The sequence below is a fragment of the Talpa occidentalis genome, unplaced genomic scaffold (genome assembly GCF_014898055.3).
Source record: "Talpa occidentalis isolate TD23 unplaced genomic scaffold, MPIMG_talOcc4v2.1 talOcc4.12, whole genome shotgun sequence".
Lineage (NCBI taxonomy): Eukaryota > Metazoa > Chordata > Mammalia > Eulipotyphla > Talpidae > Talpa > Talpa occidentalis.
The window spans coordinates 85,398,840-85,416,814 of record NW_023601212.1 but is presented as its reverse complement, the minus strand read 5'-3'; the positions used below and the strand labels follow the sequence as shown (position 1 = coordinate 85,416,814).

At 47.8% G+C, this 17,975-nt stretch overlaps 1 protein-coding gene and 1 non-coding gene across 2 annotated transcripts in view; both read left to right on the top strand.

Annotated features, from left to right (window-relative positions):
• Positions 1-2,920: 2,920 nt before the first annotated feature.
• LOC119241701 (integrin alpha-M-like) overlaps positions 2,921-17,975 on the top strand; it is a 32,435-nt gene continuing 17,380 nt past the window's right edge. The window contains exons 1-10 of the mRNA XM_054693722.1: positions 2,921-3,249; positions 6,469-6,551; positions 9,875-9,980; positions 12,013-12,116; positions 12,384-12,454; positions 12,602-12,719; positions 14,814-14,944; positions 15,303-15,448; positions 16,172-16,325; positions 17,477-17,627. Coding sequence (XP_054549697.1) covers positions 3,017-3,249; positions 6,469-6,551; positions 9,875-9,980; positions 12,013-12,116; positions 12,384-12,454; positions 12,602-12,719; positions 14,814-14,944; positions 15,303-15,448; positions 16,172-16,325; positions 17,477-17,627 — 1,297 coding nt within the window. The 5' untranslated portion in view covers positions 2,921-3,016. The remainder of the gene's footprint in view (positions 3,250-6,468; positions 6,552-9,874; positions 9,981-12,012; positions 12,117-12,383; positions 12,455-12,601; positions 12,720-14,813; positions 14,945-15,302; positions 15,449-16,171; positions 16,326-17,476; positions 17,628-17,975) is intronic.
• Positions 16,707-16,820, top strand: LOC119242457 (small nucleolar RNA SNORA27). The gene has a single exon (XR_005124467.1). It is a non-coding gene; the product is annotated as a small nucleolar RNA SNORA27 (small nucleolar RNA).

Below are 17,975 nucleotides of genomic sequence, written 5' to 3'. Positions count from 1 at the left end.
AGCATTGAGACAGGACCCTCCACCAGCAAATGCACCAGCAAATGACTCACCAAAGGTTCAAATGAATGGTTGACAATTTTTAACAATAAAATATTTTAAAATTAAGGTACATATATTTTTAAATGGATTATAGCAGATATATATTTTAATTTTTTAAATATATTTTTTACATCATTTTTCATTTTTGCACAACGTATGCATTTTCATCTTGGTTATAGTTCCCAGGCAATTCCCACCCTCCTTGTTTTGATCCTACTCCCTTCTCCCCGCACCCCCCCATGTCTCTGGTTTATAGTTGCTTGTTGATTTTTATTTTTACTTGTAATCAGGGAAATGCAAATCAAAACTGCAGTGAAATACCATCTTACACCAGTGAGAATGGCATATATTAAAAAAACTTGCAACAACAAATGTTGGCGAGAAAGTAGAGAAAAAGGAACTCTTCTGCACTGTTGGTGGGAGTGCAAACTGGTCCAACCACTATGGAGAGCTGTGTGGAGATTCCTCAACCTGCTAAATATAGAGCTTTCATATGATCCAGCAATTCCACTCCTAGGTATTTACCTAAAGGACACAGAAACATTAATTCAAAAGGGCACCTGCACACCTCTGTTTATAGTAGCCCTGTTTACAATAGTAAGCTATGGAAACAACCCAAATGCTCCAAAATAGATGACTGGATCAAGAAGATGTGGTACGTATACACAATGGAATATTATTCAGCAATCAAAAAAGATAAACTTATGCAATTTGCAGCAACATGGGTGGAGCTGGAAAGGATCATGCTCAGCAAAATAAGCCAGAAAGAAAAAGAAAAATACTGGATGGTCTCACTCATAGCAGAAATTTAGAAAACCTAAATAAGGGACCAGGAAAAAGACTAATTATAATAAGGTACATACATTTTAAAAGACATAATGCTTGCACACTTAACAGACTACAGTATAGTTTGAACTTAATTTTTATATGCATTGGCAAACCAAAAAAAAAGTGATGTTTCTTTATTGCAGGGGTATTCAATCAAATCTGCAAAATCCCTGAAGAGTGCCTGTAAACAGAACTGGAAAATTATTGGTTCATATGGACAAAAAAGAAATTGGATGCTCTATTTCACATCACACACAAAAAAATACACTATGCAAATTAAAAATTTTAATAAAAGTGAAACAAATATATGAGAAGAGTGTATTGGTGAAAAGAAAATTTAACTTCAATCAGTCACAAAAGAGCTAATAATAAAGTTGGTGACATTAAACCTAAGAACTTCCACCCAAGAGAAATGACAATTATAATTAACGGCAGCATTGAACTCACTGTTTGAGCATGAGTATCACAACAGGTTATGTCTATGAGAATGACTTGTAAGATGCTAAGCAAATGGTGTCTGTTTTTAACCTTTGGCTCCCCAAACAAGGTGTCTTACATTCTGTTTAGTTTGATTTGATGTTAGAAACACAGTTTTATTCACATTATCTCAAATTTGTAATTATGATGTCAAGATAGCTGTCACCACTGATAACTAATATTTTCCTCTACTTTCAGGCAGAGGAGATGATTACATTTCCTCCTCCTCAAGTTGGGAGTGGGACATATGATTTCTTTGGTCAACAAAATGTGAGCAGAAGTGATGTATTTCATTCTCAGGTAAATGCACTTAAGAGCCTGTGTTCATACATTTTTCTTCTGCTTTGGTGATCATGGAGGCACACATTAATGTGGAACATCGATGCCACCAAAACGAATTGGATTTCTGATAAACACATGGAAAACAGCTGCTTGGGAAGATAGTGACTTTTGGACAAACAAGAAACAAAACTTTTGTTATAGTAGGTACTGAGATTTTGGTATTGTTTGTTACTAAATCATACTAACAGAACCTACCCTATCCTTACATTTAAAAATTCACAATCTGAATGGAAAATCCATTGGAATTTCTGTTTCCTTAAATTATGAAGTTAGGCTGTTGAGATATTTCTTTCATTTTAATGTGTTTATAGTTTTATGTAACTACAGGATAACTTTATATCCTCCTTAGTGCTGCTTTTGCCTTATCCCATTCATCTCTACATATTTGAAGTCATTGAGAAAGACTGCAAACTGGGTAGAGATTCTGAGATATTTTGCATGTGCCTTTATAGGTTGTGGGCTGTTGACTTCTGTTCAGAACAAGGAGGGGCCATGAAGTCTGAACTATAGAAACTTCCTGTGGCGGTCAGGGTGTGAAAATTTCTTAACAAAAAATAAACCTGATGCTGGAACCCAGCCATCTTAATGGAGAGAGCCGGCAGGACAGGGTCAACCCTGCTGCCCACCATAAGTCAGTTGTGGCAGTGATGAGAAAATACATTATTGAATAAATGAATACAATAAAGACTCCAGCAGAACTTCCAGCCCAGGTGCAATGAACACTCCAATACAGGCATAATGAACAAGTTTGCTTACTTACAGCTCCTTCCCTTGCAAGATTCATGGCCAGGGTCTCAGCACCCTGGGGTCGGGCAGCCAACCAGCTGGTCTATCTCTCCAAGACCATCCCTGAATGCCTGCATCTTTCCCCCCTTGCTGTACCCCCCTTGTCTGGGGACTTTGCCGCAAATGGCTGTGCCTGCTGAAAAACGATGCTATCAATGTAACAGATATGGAGACAGTTGGGTATAAAAGGAACCCTTGGTCTTTAAACAGGTGCTCAGACCTTACCGGGCTACCCAGTCTGGGACCTCATGCATGAGTAATATAGCTTTTCCTGACCTCACCTTTCCTGAAGTATCGCTTGTTCTTCCTCTGCCTGGGTAAAAGGCAGGAATTTATTTCTACGACAGCAGAGCTCAGTAACTGCCATTTGTAATGGACCAATCAGGTGTGAGCTGTGAGCTGAGTGGTGCTAAATGGTCCAATCAGACTTGTGGGTGAAAGAGGGTAAGCCAGGGCTGGAAGGAGCTAAGACAGCCCCTAAAGACAGAAGAGGACATGAGAGGCCACCGAAGGAAAGGGGACAACGACCCCAGCCCTGAAGAAGATGAGCAGGGCCCCCGAAGAAGAAGGGGAGATGATGCCAGCCCCTGAAGAAAAGAAGACAGTTCCAGCCTTCGAATCAAGAGGAACAGAAGCATCCAGCAGCTGCCCTCCGAGGAGGGAAGAGAAGGACTGGGTCACGGACTGGGCCTCGGGCCTGTCTCTGACATTGCCTGAAAGGAGCATCAAAGGCCCTGGGCCTGGTGCCTCAAAAAGCTGTTTGTTGTTGGTACCTGGGTGAGCAGCTGCCACTTGTGGATACAGTGAGCTCTTTGCTTCTCCTATTTGTAAATAAACCCCGTGGTTGTTGTCCCTGGAGCCTGCGGTCTCTTGCAATTGTGTGCGCAGGTGAGACCCACAGACAGTGACCTGTCCTCTTATCGGGCACTGTCCTCTGTTAGGTTATAACTCTTGTTTTTGGTTTTTGGCCTTTTGGCCTCTTGGGGCTTTCTGTGGCTGTCTGGTCTCAGAGACCCTCTCTTGTGGCCCTCTCCGCCCCTGTTTCAGCTGGCAACCACGAAGGGACTCCAACCCTCAAAAGAGGCCTCTCCACCCCTGAGTGAATGGACCACTACTAAGATGGCTGGGTTCCAGTAACAAACCCAGCTTAGCTATTCCATTAATCTCCTATGTTCTGGTTGGAATGCTCTCATCCTGGACCCACAGCCTCATTTCTCTTTCCTCAGTCTTTTGTGTAACAAGTATACACACTGTTGTTTCTAATTATTTATTGGCATTTTTATCTTCTTTTTGATTATCAAAGTCACTTGTTTTTGTATAAGAGTTTTAAATACAAAAATATATAGACGAAATGTAAAATCATCCTTTGGGATACTGAAATTGACAAATTCTTTGACATACCTTCCCTTGACAGGTGGGATCTAGGTCCTCTTCCTTGAATGTGGATGAGCTCTGTTGACCAATAGAATATTGAGGAAGTGACCTTGTGGCTTTAGGACACTAGAAGTTTTCAATTCTTTTTTTTTTTTAAGATTTATTTATTTTTATACAAGAGCTGGGGTACAGGCCAGAGGCACGGGAGGGTGAGAGTATTCACCAGAGGCAGAGCAGGGAGAAGAACAGGCAGATAACAGAGATACACTGCTGAGGGAGCAGCGGGTGCGACAGGAGAGGTCTGCTGCGCCATGTGGGATTCTTACTGGCTGGCTGGGATCTAACCCGCTTTGCATAGGCTACAGACAGCTTCACAGTGTGGCGCTCAACCCGCCGTGCCACCAGGGAGGCCCCAGTTTTCAATTCTTGAGAATTGTCTCAGTTTGGGAACACTTACTCTTGAAATCTAACCCCCCTGCTGTGAGAAGCCCAATTCCCATAAAGAAACCAAGTAGGTGCTCCAGGTGAGAGCCCCAAAATGGACTCCCTGCCTGAGCCAGCACCAACTGCAGCCATGTGTGTTATCCATTTGAAAATCCAGCCCAACTGCCCCTTGGAATGACGTTTGTCTGCCATGACCAGACTGTGAACATTGAGATTCCTTAAAAGCGCTGAGTCAAGGCAAGCCACAGGACCACAAGACAATGATTTAAGTTGCCATTTTAAGTCATTAAGGTAGGAGTGGTAGTGATATGACCAGAACACACCCAGAATCCTACCATCTGGAGATAATCTTTATTAATATTTTGTTTTTCCGATGCACACTTTTTTTTTAAAAGATTTATTTCTTTATTTATACAAGCACTGGGTACAGTCAGAAGCGCGGGAGGGTGAGAGAATTCACCAGAGGCAGAGCGGGGAGCAGAACAGGCAGAAGGGCCGAAGTACACTGCTGAGGGGAGCAGCGGGCGGCAGGAGAGGTCTGCACGCCATGTGGGACCCTCCTCCGGTGGCCGGGGAGCAGCCGGGGATCGAACCAGTGCTGTAGAGGCTGCGGGCAGCTTCGCAACCCAGCGCTCAACCGCTGTGCCACTGGGGAGGCCCACGCACATATTTTTTAAATAGGTGATTTAAAAACAAAATTTTAATGGATTTTTTTTTTTTTCAGAAAGCAAGCATTTATTCCCATCGAGTTAGTAAGAAAGTAGTACTAGGGGCAAGAGAAAATGTAAGAGAGACAGTGAAAGAAAATCATTTCTTTAGAATCCCATTAGCAGTCACAGTCAAGGTTTTGCAGTTGGTGCTCGATATATTTCTTTTCTTTTTCTTTTTTTTTTTATAGAGGCATGCTTTTATTTATTTGTTTGTTTGTTTGTTTGTTTGTTTATACATGCATTGGGTACAGTCAGAAGTGCGGGAGGGTGAGAGAATTCACCAGAGCCAGAGCGGGGAGCAGAGCAGGCAGAAGGACCGAAGTACACTGCTGAGGGGAGCAGCAGGCGGCAGGAGAGGTCTGCGCGCCATGTGGGACCCTCCTCCGGTGGCCGGGGAGCAGCCAGGGATCGAACCAGCGCCGCAGAGGCCGCGGGCAGCTTCGCAACCCAGCACTCAACCGCTGCGCCACCGGGGAGGCCCGGTGCTCGATATATTTCATGAAAATATTCTCATGTATCTTTGAAAATGGATTTAGACGTGACTAAACAAGAAATGTAAGGACATATCACAGAATGAGACATCATTCAACTTTCCTCTGTTGTTAGATCTTCAAGCCATTCTAATGTTCTCTATTAAAAAGAGTGTTGCAATGAACAAGCATACATACATCTTAACTGTACATCTAAGTTATTTCTTATGGTAAAGTCTTGGAAGTGAAAATTCCTGGGCAAAGGACTTAGGCTTTTGTTAAAAAAAAAAAGAGCAAAGTAATAGTTTTTTAAAAGCAAAATAATAATACAGTCCTATGTCACTTAACAGGATTATAGCCAAGGATGGACCACAAATATGACGGTGGTCTGGAGAGGCTGTACCACATAGCCTAGGTGTTCAGTAGGTGATGCCACCTGAGTTTGTGTAATTATACTCTATGACATTCAAACAACCATGAACTCACTTATTGACACATTTCTCAGAATGTATCTTGTCGTTAAGTAAAGCACGGCTCTATATAATAAATATTTCTTGGTGCTATTTCTTGGTGCCTGAGTTATGGCTACTGATAATTACAAAGCAGCACAGCTCTGGCTGACGTCTTCTCCCATTTCCTTGGGCAGGAGAGAAGGACATTCTGCAAAGTATGCCCTCAGGGAGACATGAGTGTGCTCTCCCATACCTGCTTGGCTTCTATTAACATTTAGGATGCACGTTCTAGGAGGCGGGCCCTAAGTCTATTCAGCTAGTTTTTCATAACACTTTGACCACAGGAGCAGGTGGATGATGAATGTCCATGACAAATGACATCTTTGGGGAAAAGATTTGTTGGCTTGAGCCAGAAAGCTGGGGAGGGAAGGAGAACAGCCTATGTAAGGAAGACTGTGCAGATGTTTACGAACAGTGCCTCCACCCTCTTCCTCTGTGACTTCAAGCAACTTCTCCCTCCTACTTCTCTTTTTCTGCCCCTTCTAGGTCTGATGCTTTCTTGAAGTGGCTTGAAGTATGCGAGATTTCTGCTTCTTCAACCATGATTCACAGATTTCTTCTGTTAACAGGTGTGCTGGGCCTGGGGGCCCCCAGGGTAAGGAGGAGGGGAACTTTTGCATCAGGGATTGGAGAGAAAGGGTGTATGCAGAATATCTAGGCTTTAGACCAGGGCAAAGCCAGAGGGGTTTGGAGAAGGCTGGAGGTTCCAGAGGAAGCAGAGAATAGAGTTAGGTCAAGATGGGATGACCAGAGAAACCTGGATGAATGACTAACTTCATAGACTAGATGAGACGGTTTGGCCTTCCCCTTTACTTCACAGATGAGGAAACGAGCCTCAGAGAGATAAAATAACAGCAGGGATTGGAGTCTCTTCTCAGAGTGTTTCTCCTTGGATTCTACCTACCACCTTCACTTTGTTTTTAGTTCTATTGCCAAGGACCCGGTTGTTAATGTGTGTTGAATGAGTAACTGATCAAAATGTTTGAAGCTTGTTTTTTTTTTTTTTTTATGCCTGTTTCTTTATGGCAAATGAGGCAAAAAAAGGGAAAGGAACATTTGCAGAGGGAGGAAATTAGGTGAGAGCGTTTAGGGACTAGATTGGTGGGCAAATCAGGGTGGTGTCAGGGTGGGGGCAAAGGGAAGGGCACCCCCCTGGGTGGTCCTTAGGTCCAGGTCAGCAAAGCATGGCCTGTGGGCACTAGGCAAGATTTTACCACCTGGTGTTGTATATCCTGTAAGCCATAGGTTGCGGATGAAGATTTATTTATTTATACATACAAGAACTGGGGTACAGGCCTAATGTGTGGGGGGTAAGAGAATTCACCAGAGGCAGAGTGGGGAACAGAACAGGCAGATCTACTGAAATACACTGCTGAGGGGAGCAGAGGGGAGACAGGAGAGGTCTGCTGTGCCATGTGGTTATCTCCCTGGCCGGGGATCAAACTCGTGCTGCAGTGGTTGCGGAAGCTTCATAGGTTGCATCTTAACCCCTTGTGCCACCAGGGAGGCCCTGTTGTTAAATGGTCTATTATATGCATGTCCAGTATTTGTTTTTATCTTTCTCACTTGCTTTTGCTGCATATAGTTGTTTTTCAAATTTCCTCCATGTTGTTGAAAATGATTGCATCTCATCCTTTCTTGTGGCTGTGCAATAGTCCATAGTATATATGTATCATATCTTTTTTTTTTTTTAAGATTTATTTATTTATGCATGCAAGAGCTGGGGTACAGGCCAGAGGTGCTGGGGGGTGAGAGGATTCACCAGAGACAGAGTGGGGAGCAAACCAGGCAGAGTGAAATACACTGCTGAGGGGAGCAGCAGGCAAGACAGGAGAAGGCTGATGTACCATGTGGATAACCTCCCTGGCTGGAGATTGAAGTCATGCTACATTGGCTGGCGATAGCTTGATAGTGCTGTCTTTAACCCCTGCACCACCAGGGAGGTCCCTGTATCATATCTTTTTATCCATTTGTCCATTGAAGGAGATTTAGGCTGCTTCCATGTTGGTGCAGTCTGATATCTAAATCTTTAATTCATTTGGAATTTATTTTTGTGTATGGTTAGCAAGTAATCCAACTTCTTTCTTCCATGTGTGACTTTCAAATTTTCCCACCATTTATGAAAGAGGCTGTCTTTTCCTCATTTTGTGTCATTAGGTGCTGGTATATGTATGGGTTTATTCCTGAACTCTTGATTCTTTTCCATTGGTGTGTGTATCTATTTTTGTGCCAGTACCATATTGTCTTTAATAATGTTGCTTTATAGTAAAGTTTGAAGTCAGGTAACGGGATGTCTCCATTTCTCTCCTTTTTTCTTAAGATTGCTTTTGCAATTTGAGGTCTTTTTGTGCTTCCATATAAATTTTAATTTTTTTTTGTCCAGTTTTTGCAGGAAATGTTGCTGGGATTTTGGTCAAGATTGCATTAAATATGCATATCATTTTAGGCAAGACAGTCATTTTGATTGTATGGATTCTCCCCCTCCATGGGGTTATTGTTTCATCTCCTCATGTTGCCACCAAAGTCGTTTAGTAATATCTTGTAGTTCTTGTTGCATAGGTCTTTTACCTCCTTTCATTCTGACGTATTTATTTCTTTTTGAGGCAGTTGTAAGTGGAGTTATTTTCTTAATTTACTTTGCTTCTTGTTCATTGTTTGTATATAAAAAAAGGGATGGATTTTTGTATGTTGGTTTTGTAGCCTGCTGCTTTGCTGTATTCATTTATTGTTTCTATTAACTTTTTATGGAATCTTTAGGATCGTCTATATATTTGCAGAAAATGATCGTTTCACTTTTTCTTTTCTTATTTGGAGAAAGCTTGTGTTTGTCTGAGAGTTCTGGCCAAAACTTTGTGGAATAATTGAGGAACTGGAACTGGTGAGAGATTGTAGGTTTAAGAGGACTGGGGCATAGGCACCAGAGGGCCACGTCCAGTAGACTCAGGAGTTTGAAATTCCTGTCGTCAAGTGTTTCCTGGGGGGCCGGGGCGGGGTGTGTGTGTGTGGGAGGGGGCGTGGCAGGTGTTTTCCAGTCTCAGCCTGGGGCGGGGGTGGCAGGCGTTCTGGATTCTCAGCCTAGACGGCAGCAGTAATCTCTTCTGTAGGGAAGCTCTGACCTGATTCAGGCCACAGATGTTCTGTGTGTTTCACAAAGGTTCATTTCTTATCTGAGCCCTCATGTCTATAGCTCCCCAGCAATGCACCCTCTCTTCTGGGCGCCTGCTCGCGCACCCTCTTATGCACTGCACTGGATTCTGGGGCCTTCCGCCTTGTCGGCCTGTGTCCAAGTCAATAGCTCTGGGAGGCTTGCTCTCAGCCACGCCTCCCTCTATGGGTTTTACTGCCCTGTGATGACTTTTAAAAAAGTTCACTCCTGTTTTTCTTATCCCTTGCGTCAGGCCGACACGCCTGTCGCCTGTTGTGTAAAGTGCTGATGGTTTCGGCTTTGTTTTGCATCAGTGTTTAGGGTGTGTCCGGAGCGGCCGCCCACGCCTTCGCTCTGCAGCATCTTCCCAGACTGGGGGAGCACTGACTCTGAACCTTGATGACATGAAATGTTATCTCCCCCAAGGAATTTTATTAGTCTCATTAGTAGATGTTTAACAGGAAAACAATCGTACTCAATTATTTTACTTTTAATTTCATTGAAGAAAATTTGTGGAGATGCATTTTCTCTCTGGTTGTATAAATACCTTAATAGATACTTTATTTGCTTCTTGACCCACAAAACCTAAACTATTTATTCTCTGGCCCTTTGTAGAAGAAGTGTGCAGCCCTCTGCCCCAGGCGATGGGAGCTGGGCTTGGGTGGACACGATGTCCGGTGCTGGGTTCCAGGGGGGGGCCCCGTGGGGGGTGCCCCGCTCGGCCTCACTCCCTTGTTCTTCCTCCAGCCTTGGCCTTATGTGATGCGTTCAACCTGGACGCTGAGAATGCAGTGGTCTTCCAAGAGCCAGCCCGGGGCTTCGGGCAGAGCGTGGTCCAGTTTGACGGATCCCGGTAAGGGCTCAGGTGGCGGTCCCCGTCTCACCCTCGCTCTGTCCAAGACTTACATTCCCCAAGAAGAGAAATCGCAATGTCCTTGATATATTTTTTGAGTAGATCATAATGTAACAGGGTACTAAATTCAAAAGACACAAAGGAGATACAGGAGAAATCTCCCCCCTTGCTTTCTTGCAGTGCAGGCTTTCTATTTCTGCACGACTTACCTCCATCCCCCCAAACTTTGTCGCACAGGTTATAGTCGACTTTGGCCTGCTGATTGTTTTTGAAAAAAAAAATATATATATTTATATATATACCATGCTCCCGAACTCTTATCATTTATGGTGCCTTGGAGCTACTGTGACTTAAGAGACTGAGCCAGCAACTGTATAGCCTGGAAACCTAAAATATTTACCTTTACAGAAACAATTTTTATGGAAATAATGTCTCTCCAGAAAGAGTTTGCTGACTTCTGCTCTATATTGTCCTTTGTATTTTTTTTAATAGAACTTGATTTTACTAGATAACTACATAAAGAGCTTTCTCATTATTTTTTAGGTTCAGATCATATTTCATTAACTGGACATACTGCAATTTACACATAAATCTCTATTTTTAAAAAAAGATTTATTTATTTATGCATACAAGAACTGGGGTACAGGCCAGAAGTAGGGGGGGGTAAGAGGATTCATTAGAGACAGAGTGGAGAACAGAACAGGCAGATGTACTGAAATACACTGCTGAGGGAAACAGCGGGCGAGTTAGGAGAGGTCTGCTGTGCCATGTGGCTTGCTCCTTGGCCAGGGATCGAAGTCATGGTGCAGAGGCTGCAGATAGCTTCATAGGTTGCGCTTAACCCCTTGCGCCACCAGGGAGGCCCCGTAAATCTCTATTTAAAGGATATTAGATCACCTCCAAATTTTTACTACATGAACAATGCTGTTCTTTTGCCATGTGCAAGAATACTTGGAGGCAAATGCCTGGAACTAGGATTGCAGAATCAAAGGGCACGTATGACTATGTAATTTTAACAGATTTTTCCCGATGACCCTCCATATAGGTAAAACAATTGACACGCACACCAAAACTTTACAGAACATCTGTTGCCGCGCCCATCTGCCAAAGACAAGTTTTATCAAATGTACTGATCTTTGCAAATTGAAATGGTGATAGGCCTCCTTGGTGGTGCAAAGGGTTAAGTCTCAGCACTATGAAGCTATCCACAGCCAGTGGAGTTCGATCCCTGGCCAGGGAGCTGACCCACATGACACAGCAGACCTCTCCTGCCTCGCCTACTGCTCCCCTCATCAGTGGACTTTGGTCAATCTGCCTGTTCTGCTCCCCACTCTGTCTCTGGTGAATCCTCTCACTCCTCCACCTCCACACCTCTGGCCTACACCAGCTCTTTATATGCATAAATAAATAAATCTTTGAAAAAATAATTGAAATGGTGATAAATGGCTTCTCAATTTAGCTTTAAATTGCATCTCTTTTTAAATGAGAGATGCATTTCTTTTTCTGCGGACACTTACTGTTGCCCATTCTCTGCTGGGTTATTGTTTTTCCCCAGTAGGTTGGTAGGTGCTTTGCCTCCATTGAGGCAGGCGGTGTGGGGCAGGGGCTGCCCACCTCCCTCCTCCTGTTATAGGACAGGGAGAGGGGCAGCCCAAACCCCGCAAATCTGCCTATTCTAAATGGGGGACCACCCTGTTACACTCCCAGGGAATCATCTGTCTTTTGACGGCTCATCATAGTTTAGCACATACAGAAATGAACTCAAAATGACTGTGTGTTTGAATTTATCCATTTTTAAATGACCCCTGGGTTTTGTGTCATTCTGAGAGAGGCCTTTCCCACTCCAAGATTTTTAATTTTCTGGTCCCCCACCCCCTTTGCTGAGTCTTCTTCCTGCTTCTGGGAACTGGGGAGTTCCTGCGAGGTTGCCCCCACTCATCCTCCGGGGGCAGAACTTCTTCCATAGCCCCCTTCTCCACCTGTCAGTGTTTTCTCTTATGTTCCTGGGGACCTGTTCCCTCCTGTCCTCCAGGGTGGTGGTCGGAGCCCCCCAGGAGATAGCGGCTCCCAACCAAACAGGCGCCCTGTACGAGTGTGACTACAGCACGGGCGCCTGCAAGCCCGTCCGCCTGCGGGGTGAGTGGCCGCCCCTCCCGGGCCAGCTTCCACCTGGATGAGCACCTGGGCCTGTGGGGTGTTCTCTTTGTTGCGGGGCCGGGGTGGTCTCTGGCGGGGTCTGGTTCCCCAGCCTCTGTGAGATCATCCCTCAGCACCTTCCCCAAGACCTTTTGCCCCTTGACCTGTCAGCCCCCTGTGTCTCCCAGGTTGAGGGGACCCCTGTCTGGCTCTCACACAACCCTTCCATCCCCTTGAGTATGACCATGTATATATCCATGCCCCCAGTCCCCCCCGAGGCTGTGAACATGTCCCTGGGCCTGTCCCTGGCGGCTGCCACCACACCGCCTCGCTTGCTGGTGAGTTGCCTGGGGTCGCAGGAGTGTCGTGAGGGGAGGAGTGGGGACCTGGGGCTACTGGGGCTGGGGTCTTGTGGAGGGTGGAGAAACTGGGGTGAAAGGGCAGGAAGCAGAGGCCGCCCCTCCTACCCTCTCGATGATCCCCAGGCCTGTGGCCCCACCGTGCACCAAATTTGCAAGGAGAACACCTACATGAATGGCTTCTGCTTCCTGTTTGGATCCAACCTAATGCAGGACCCCAAGAGGTTCCCTCAGACCCTCAGAGGTAGGTCGCCATGGGCGGAGTACAGTGGGCAGCGGGAGACCGTTTCGGCGGCAGGACTGGGCTGGGGCCGTGGTGCTCTGCGGGATGATGCAGAGGCCCAGGAGCAGAAGAGTGAGGGAGCTGGGGAGGCGCTAATGCCTGCCCTTCAGGGAATGTCCTGCTGTAGCCACTTAGCTCTGCGAGATGGTCTTCCAACCATTGTCCTTAGAATAAGGCCTTGACTCTCCTCACCAGAGCATGAGGCGCGAGGCGGTGTGGCCCATCCACCCTCTCAGTTCTCTCCCACCCCTCTGCTCAGCCACTGTGTTCCAGGCACTCTGGCTGCCTCCTCTTTTTGAGAATGTGCCTCCATGGAGCTGCGACCTTCCCCTTCCGAGAGATCGGCTTCCTTCACTAGCTTGACGCATTTGCGATTCATCCCCATGTGGTGTGTGACTCGTCGGGGCCTAACCCTGGCGGCCACCGCCACCCATCAGCTGAGTAGTGTTTTTGTGTTGCTGAGTAGTACCGCATGGCGTGGCTCTTCCACCCATTCACCAGCTCGTCCACTCACTGGAGGGGGATGTGGGGGTGGTTTCCTGCGTTTCGCCATCACGAGGAGAGCTGAAGAAAGCACAGGAAGAAAGTCTTCCCGGCAGGGCAGCCTTCCTAAAATACAGCGGGCGGCTCTCACTGCTTTCGCTAGGAGCGTTCAGTGAGTCCCCACTGCGGGGGGTAAAGTCGGACTTCTTTTTGAGATAGAGAGCCCCTCCCCAACCAGTCCCCACAGTGTCGTAGCCGTGTCATCTAGATAAATGACCTAGATTCATCTTTGTGGGGCCACCTCTGGCCCTTGACTCGCCAGGGTCCTCTTAGTCCCCCCCTTGGCCAGCCGGGGTCGTGATGACACTCTCCATTGGAATAGCGGGGGTGGCCTTGTTTAGAGAGGTGTGGTAGGAGCTAAGGGATGGCATTCAGGGGCCCAGGTGAGGAGAGGCAGCCCCGGGCTGATGGTGTGAGGAGAGGCCGGGCCACCATTGGGAAGGGAAAGAGATGTGGGCAGTGGCTCCCTTGAGGGGACCGATGAGGGACACACTGGCCCAGGGTCACCTCCCAGAGGGAGCCAAGGGAGAATAGCTGGTCACACCTTCCCCTCTCGCCCCCTCTCTCCCCCTCTCTCCCTGTCTCTCTCCCTCCCGTCCTTCCCTCTCCCCTTCCTCCTCGCCCCTCTCTCTACTTCCTCCATCCCATCTCCCGCTGACGCCCATGATAGGGCAGATCCCTCCAGAAGTCTGGGGGCACAGGAGGCCAGTGGAGGAGGTGCCCTCGGGGTGCAAGCCGCTGGGGGAGGGTGGAAAGTAGACTCGGCCGAGGAGAAGGGGGAGGACGCCCAGCATGCCTTGTCTGTGCTGCTCCTTTTTCCTGGAATTAACTTCACCCTTTGTATTTCTGGCCAATTATTTCTCTGGGTCCTGAGCGGGCCCAAGCAGCACCACTCTCCCTGCCTCCCTCGGGAGATGTAGCCACATGTCCCCATGCCGTTACAGGGCAGCCCCGATAGTGAACGGGTTCCTGGCTGTGGGTCCTCACCCGCGCTTACAAGGGACTTATGAATACTCCACTGCAGGCACACGCGAAAGGTTCATAAAAGGTTTATTGACAAGGGAAAAGGAAATAAGGAAAATGTACAACTCAGGGAGAAAATAGGGAAATAAAGTCTTGAATGCGTCCTACCCGATCCGCCGACCTGGAAACCCAAAGGCACTCTCTGAGCTGGCCCGAATGCCAAAATGGGGGACCCCTCCAAAGCCCACGTGTCTGGCTTATACCAACCTGGCTGCTTAACCCCACCCTCAGGTCCCAGCCACCTTCCCTTGGGTGGTGACGGGATTTGTCTTTCCCAATGTCTTGATGGCTTTGGTCTGGGGTGGGGGTGGGGTCCACAAAGCCTGTATGGAGTTAGCTCAGGACATCCTTTTCCCCTAACACTACTACTCTGTCCATGCTCCTCTTTCGCTTGGAGCATGGATCGCAGCTTGTTACCTTCTCTGCTCAGAGAGCCGACGTGCACAAGGGCACCCAGAGTCCAGTCCTAACCAGTCTCCATGTCCCCAGGGTGCCCTCGGCAGGACATCGACATCGCCTTCTTGGTCGACGGCTCTGGGAGCATCGTACCCCCAGACTTTCAGCGGATGAAGGAGTTTGTCTCAACAGTGATGGGTCAATTCCAAAACACCAAAACCTTGGTGAGGGCCAGCGGGCCGGAGAGGGCATAGCTCGTGGGAGGTTGGCAAGGACACGGCCGCCAGGCCACCACCTTCCTCCCACTTCACTTGCAGCTATAGCCAAAGTGCCTCAGCTTTCTTCCAGCCCCTGGAAAGCAGGCGACTCTGGCTCATTGCTAGCGGTTGGCAGGCTGAGTCCTGGTCTGGGCAGTGGGAGCAGATGGCCAGGCTCTGTCCCGGCGAGGCAGCGGGATGGAGGCACTGCAGCACCTGGAGGGATAGGGATGGGACCAGAGTGTTGTAGGATTTATGTGGGGCTTGCTGAGGGGAGGCGAAGGGAGGCACCTTCTCCAGGGTAATGCCAGCCACCCCTCCCCAGTTCTCTTTGATGCAGTACTCTGAAGACTTCCAGACTCACTTCACCTTCAAAGAGTTCCGCAATAGCCTGGACCCCGTATCCCTGGTGAGGCCAATAAAACAGCTGCTTGGAAGGACACACACGGCCACGGGCATCCGCAAAGTGGTGTAAGCGCCCCCCTCCTGGCTTGGGAGGGAAGGAGGTGATGGTCTCAGCTGGGCTTCGGAGGAGGGGAGAGTTGTTCAGAGGAGGGTGGGGTGGTGGCTATTTTCAGTTGGCCGGCACTTGTGAACTCCCGGAGGAGGGGCTGTGCTTGGTGTTCGAGAACAAACAAGCTGTGAGTCAGAACAGGAGTGAAGTGGGGGAAGTGGTGGCAGGGCAGCTGGAGGAAGACTGGAGAGGTCAGGGGAGTCAGGCCATGGAAGGCAACTGAAAGCCAGTGGGGTCCATTTTGAGCAGTGGAGAGACGTCATCACATCTTGTTCTAGAGAGCTGATCTCGCTTCTGCCCCTCCCTGGTGAGGGTGGGGGTTGGGGCAGAAGTGCAGGAAAGTCAGCAAGAGGGCTGTTGCATCAGGGAGAAGTTTGACGAGGGTTCAATGAAGCTTATTTAAAATTTTGTTCATTTAAAAGGACTAATTCTCAGTCAAAATAAAAAATTAACCCACAGGAAAGTATACAAAGACAAAGATGGCTTCCTCTCCCTCCACTCTGCTCTGTCTCTTGCTGCCTTTCCAGGTCTTGGGCCCCACTTTTCAGTGTCTACCCCAGGGGAGCCCACATTTCCAGCAGAGCCCAGCTCTGGCCCCTCAGTGTCTGTGACCACGGCTGCGGTCGCAGCATTAAGGGCACCTCTGCTGGCATCTGACTGTCCCTCCCCTTCCCGGACAGGAGAGAACTGTTTCACAGCAGCAGCGGGGCTCGGGAGAATGCCTTTAAGATCCTGGTTGTCATCACAGATGGAGAAAAGTTTGGTGATCCCTTGAATTATGAGGACGTCATTCCTGAGGCGAATGACAACAACATTATCCGCTACGTCATTGGGGTAGGAGAGAGGCGCCCTGGCCTGACGTGTCTCTGGTGGGGCTCTGCCTGGCCACACCTTCCCTTCAGCTTGCAAATATCAATAAAATCTCCGTGGGACAAGGGTCCCCGCATCCCCCTGTGTGCCGGATCTGTTCCCTGGGGTCACCATGATCCCAAAGTGCAGTGGCTTAACCCAACGTGAGTCTGTGTGTGCTTGGGCTCGGCGGGGCTCACTCGAGCACTGCTCTCGGCTGACTCTGTCTCTGAGGGTGGCAGCTCTGTCTGTCTGTCTGTCCAACTGGAGTGGCTGGAATCCCAGGGCAATTAGATCTTTCTGCACCTTGTGACCCACCTAGGGCCTGTGTGAGTAGTGAAGACAGAAGAAGAAGGAGCAAGTGGCTGCCCCCTTTTCACTTTGCCAGGCTTGTTTTTATTGCTTATTCAGAAAGGAAATATCCTTTTAAAGCTCAGGCAGTCTGGGTGTTTTTCTTGTAGCCTGTCAGAGGAAACCAAATGAAGAGACTGATTGGAAAGTTTTATGGGATTTAGTATTTAGCAATTCTAGTTTTCAGAGTATGAAATGTTGAAGAAAGTAAATTTTTAAAAAAAAAGATTTATTTATTTATGCATACAAGAACTGGGGTACAGGTCAGAGGTGTGGGGGGTGAGAGGATTCACCAGAGACAGAGTGGGGAACGGAACAGGCAGACAGACTGAAATACACTGCTGAGGGGAGCAGCGGGTGAGACAGGAGAGGTCTGCTGCGCCATGTGTGTAGCTCCCTGGCCAGGGATCGAACTCCTTGTGCAGTGGCTGCCTGTAGCTTCATAGTGCTGAGATTTAATCCCTTGGGCCACCAGGGAGGCCCACCTTTTGACCTTCTTAAGCCACTTTACTCATCCCCGCACCCTACTTCTGCCAGCCCGACACCACGAGTTGAGGCACAGCAAGTGGATCCTGGCTGGCTTTCAGCCCTCATCACTCCCTTGACATAATGCCCTGTGTATGTGTAGCCTGCTCTGCTCTGCTTGGCAAACCACTCCCAGGAGCCTTCTGGCATGTTCCTGCCTTCCCTCGTTGTTTCAGATTCTTTTCTTGCAGAATTTTCTTCACTGCATGAAATGGCTACCCCAAACAGTGTCTGACTTGGCCTCTGTTCCTTGGTAACAGGTGGGGTCTGCCTTTAACAGTGCCGAGTCCCGCAAAGAGCTTAATATCATTGCAAGCAAGCCGGCTCGAGATCACGTATTCCGGGTGAATAACTTTGGAGCTCTGAAGACCATTCAGGACCAACTTCAAGAAAAGATCTTTGCCATTGAGGGTGAGCGAGGGGTCTGTACCCCAGAGCAGCGCCAGAGGTATCCCTATCCCAAAACGTGTATTTGCCCCTAGAAACCAGATCCTGGCTATCTGGACCCTTATCTTTAACTCTCTCTCCTTCCTCCAGTCCCCAGAAACCCTGGCCTCACTTGGTCAATTCCTTTGAAGTGAGATCTAGGTTTCTATCCTAATTTTGTAAGTCTTTGCTATAGCCTGAAAAGTTGGAGGGCAGGGAAGCCCTCCCTGCCCACATAGCATAGCCTGCCCATCCCAAATTCGGATGCATTACCCACAGAGTCTCCCCACCCCAAATTCAGTTGCTTCATTCTCTGCTGTATCTCCCATGCCT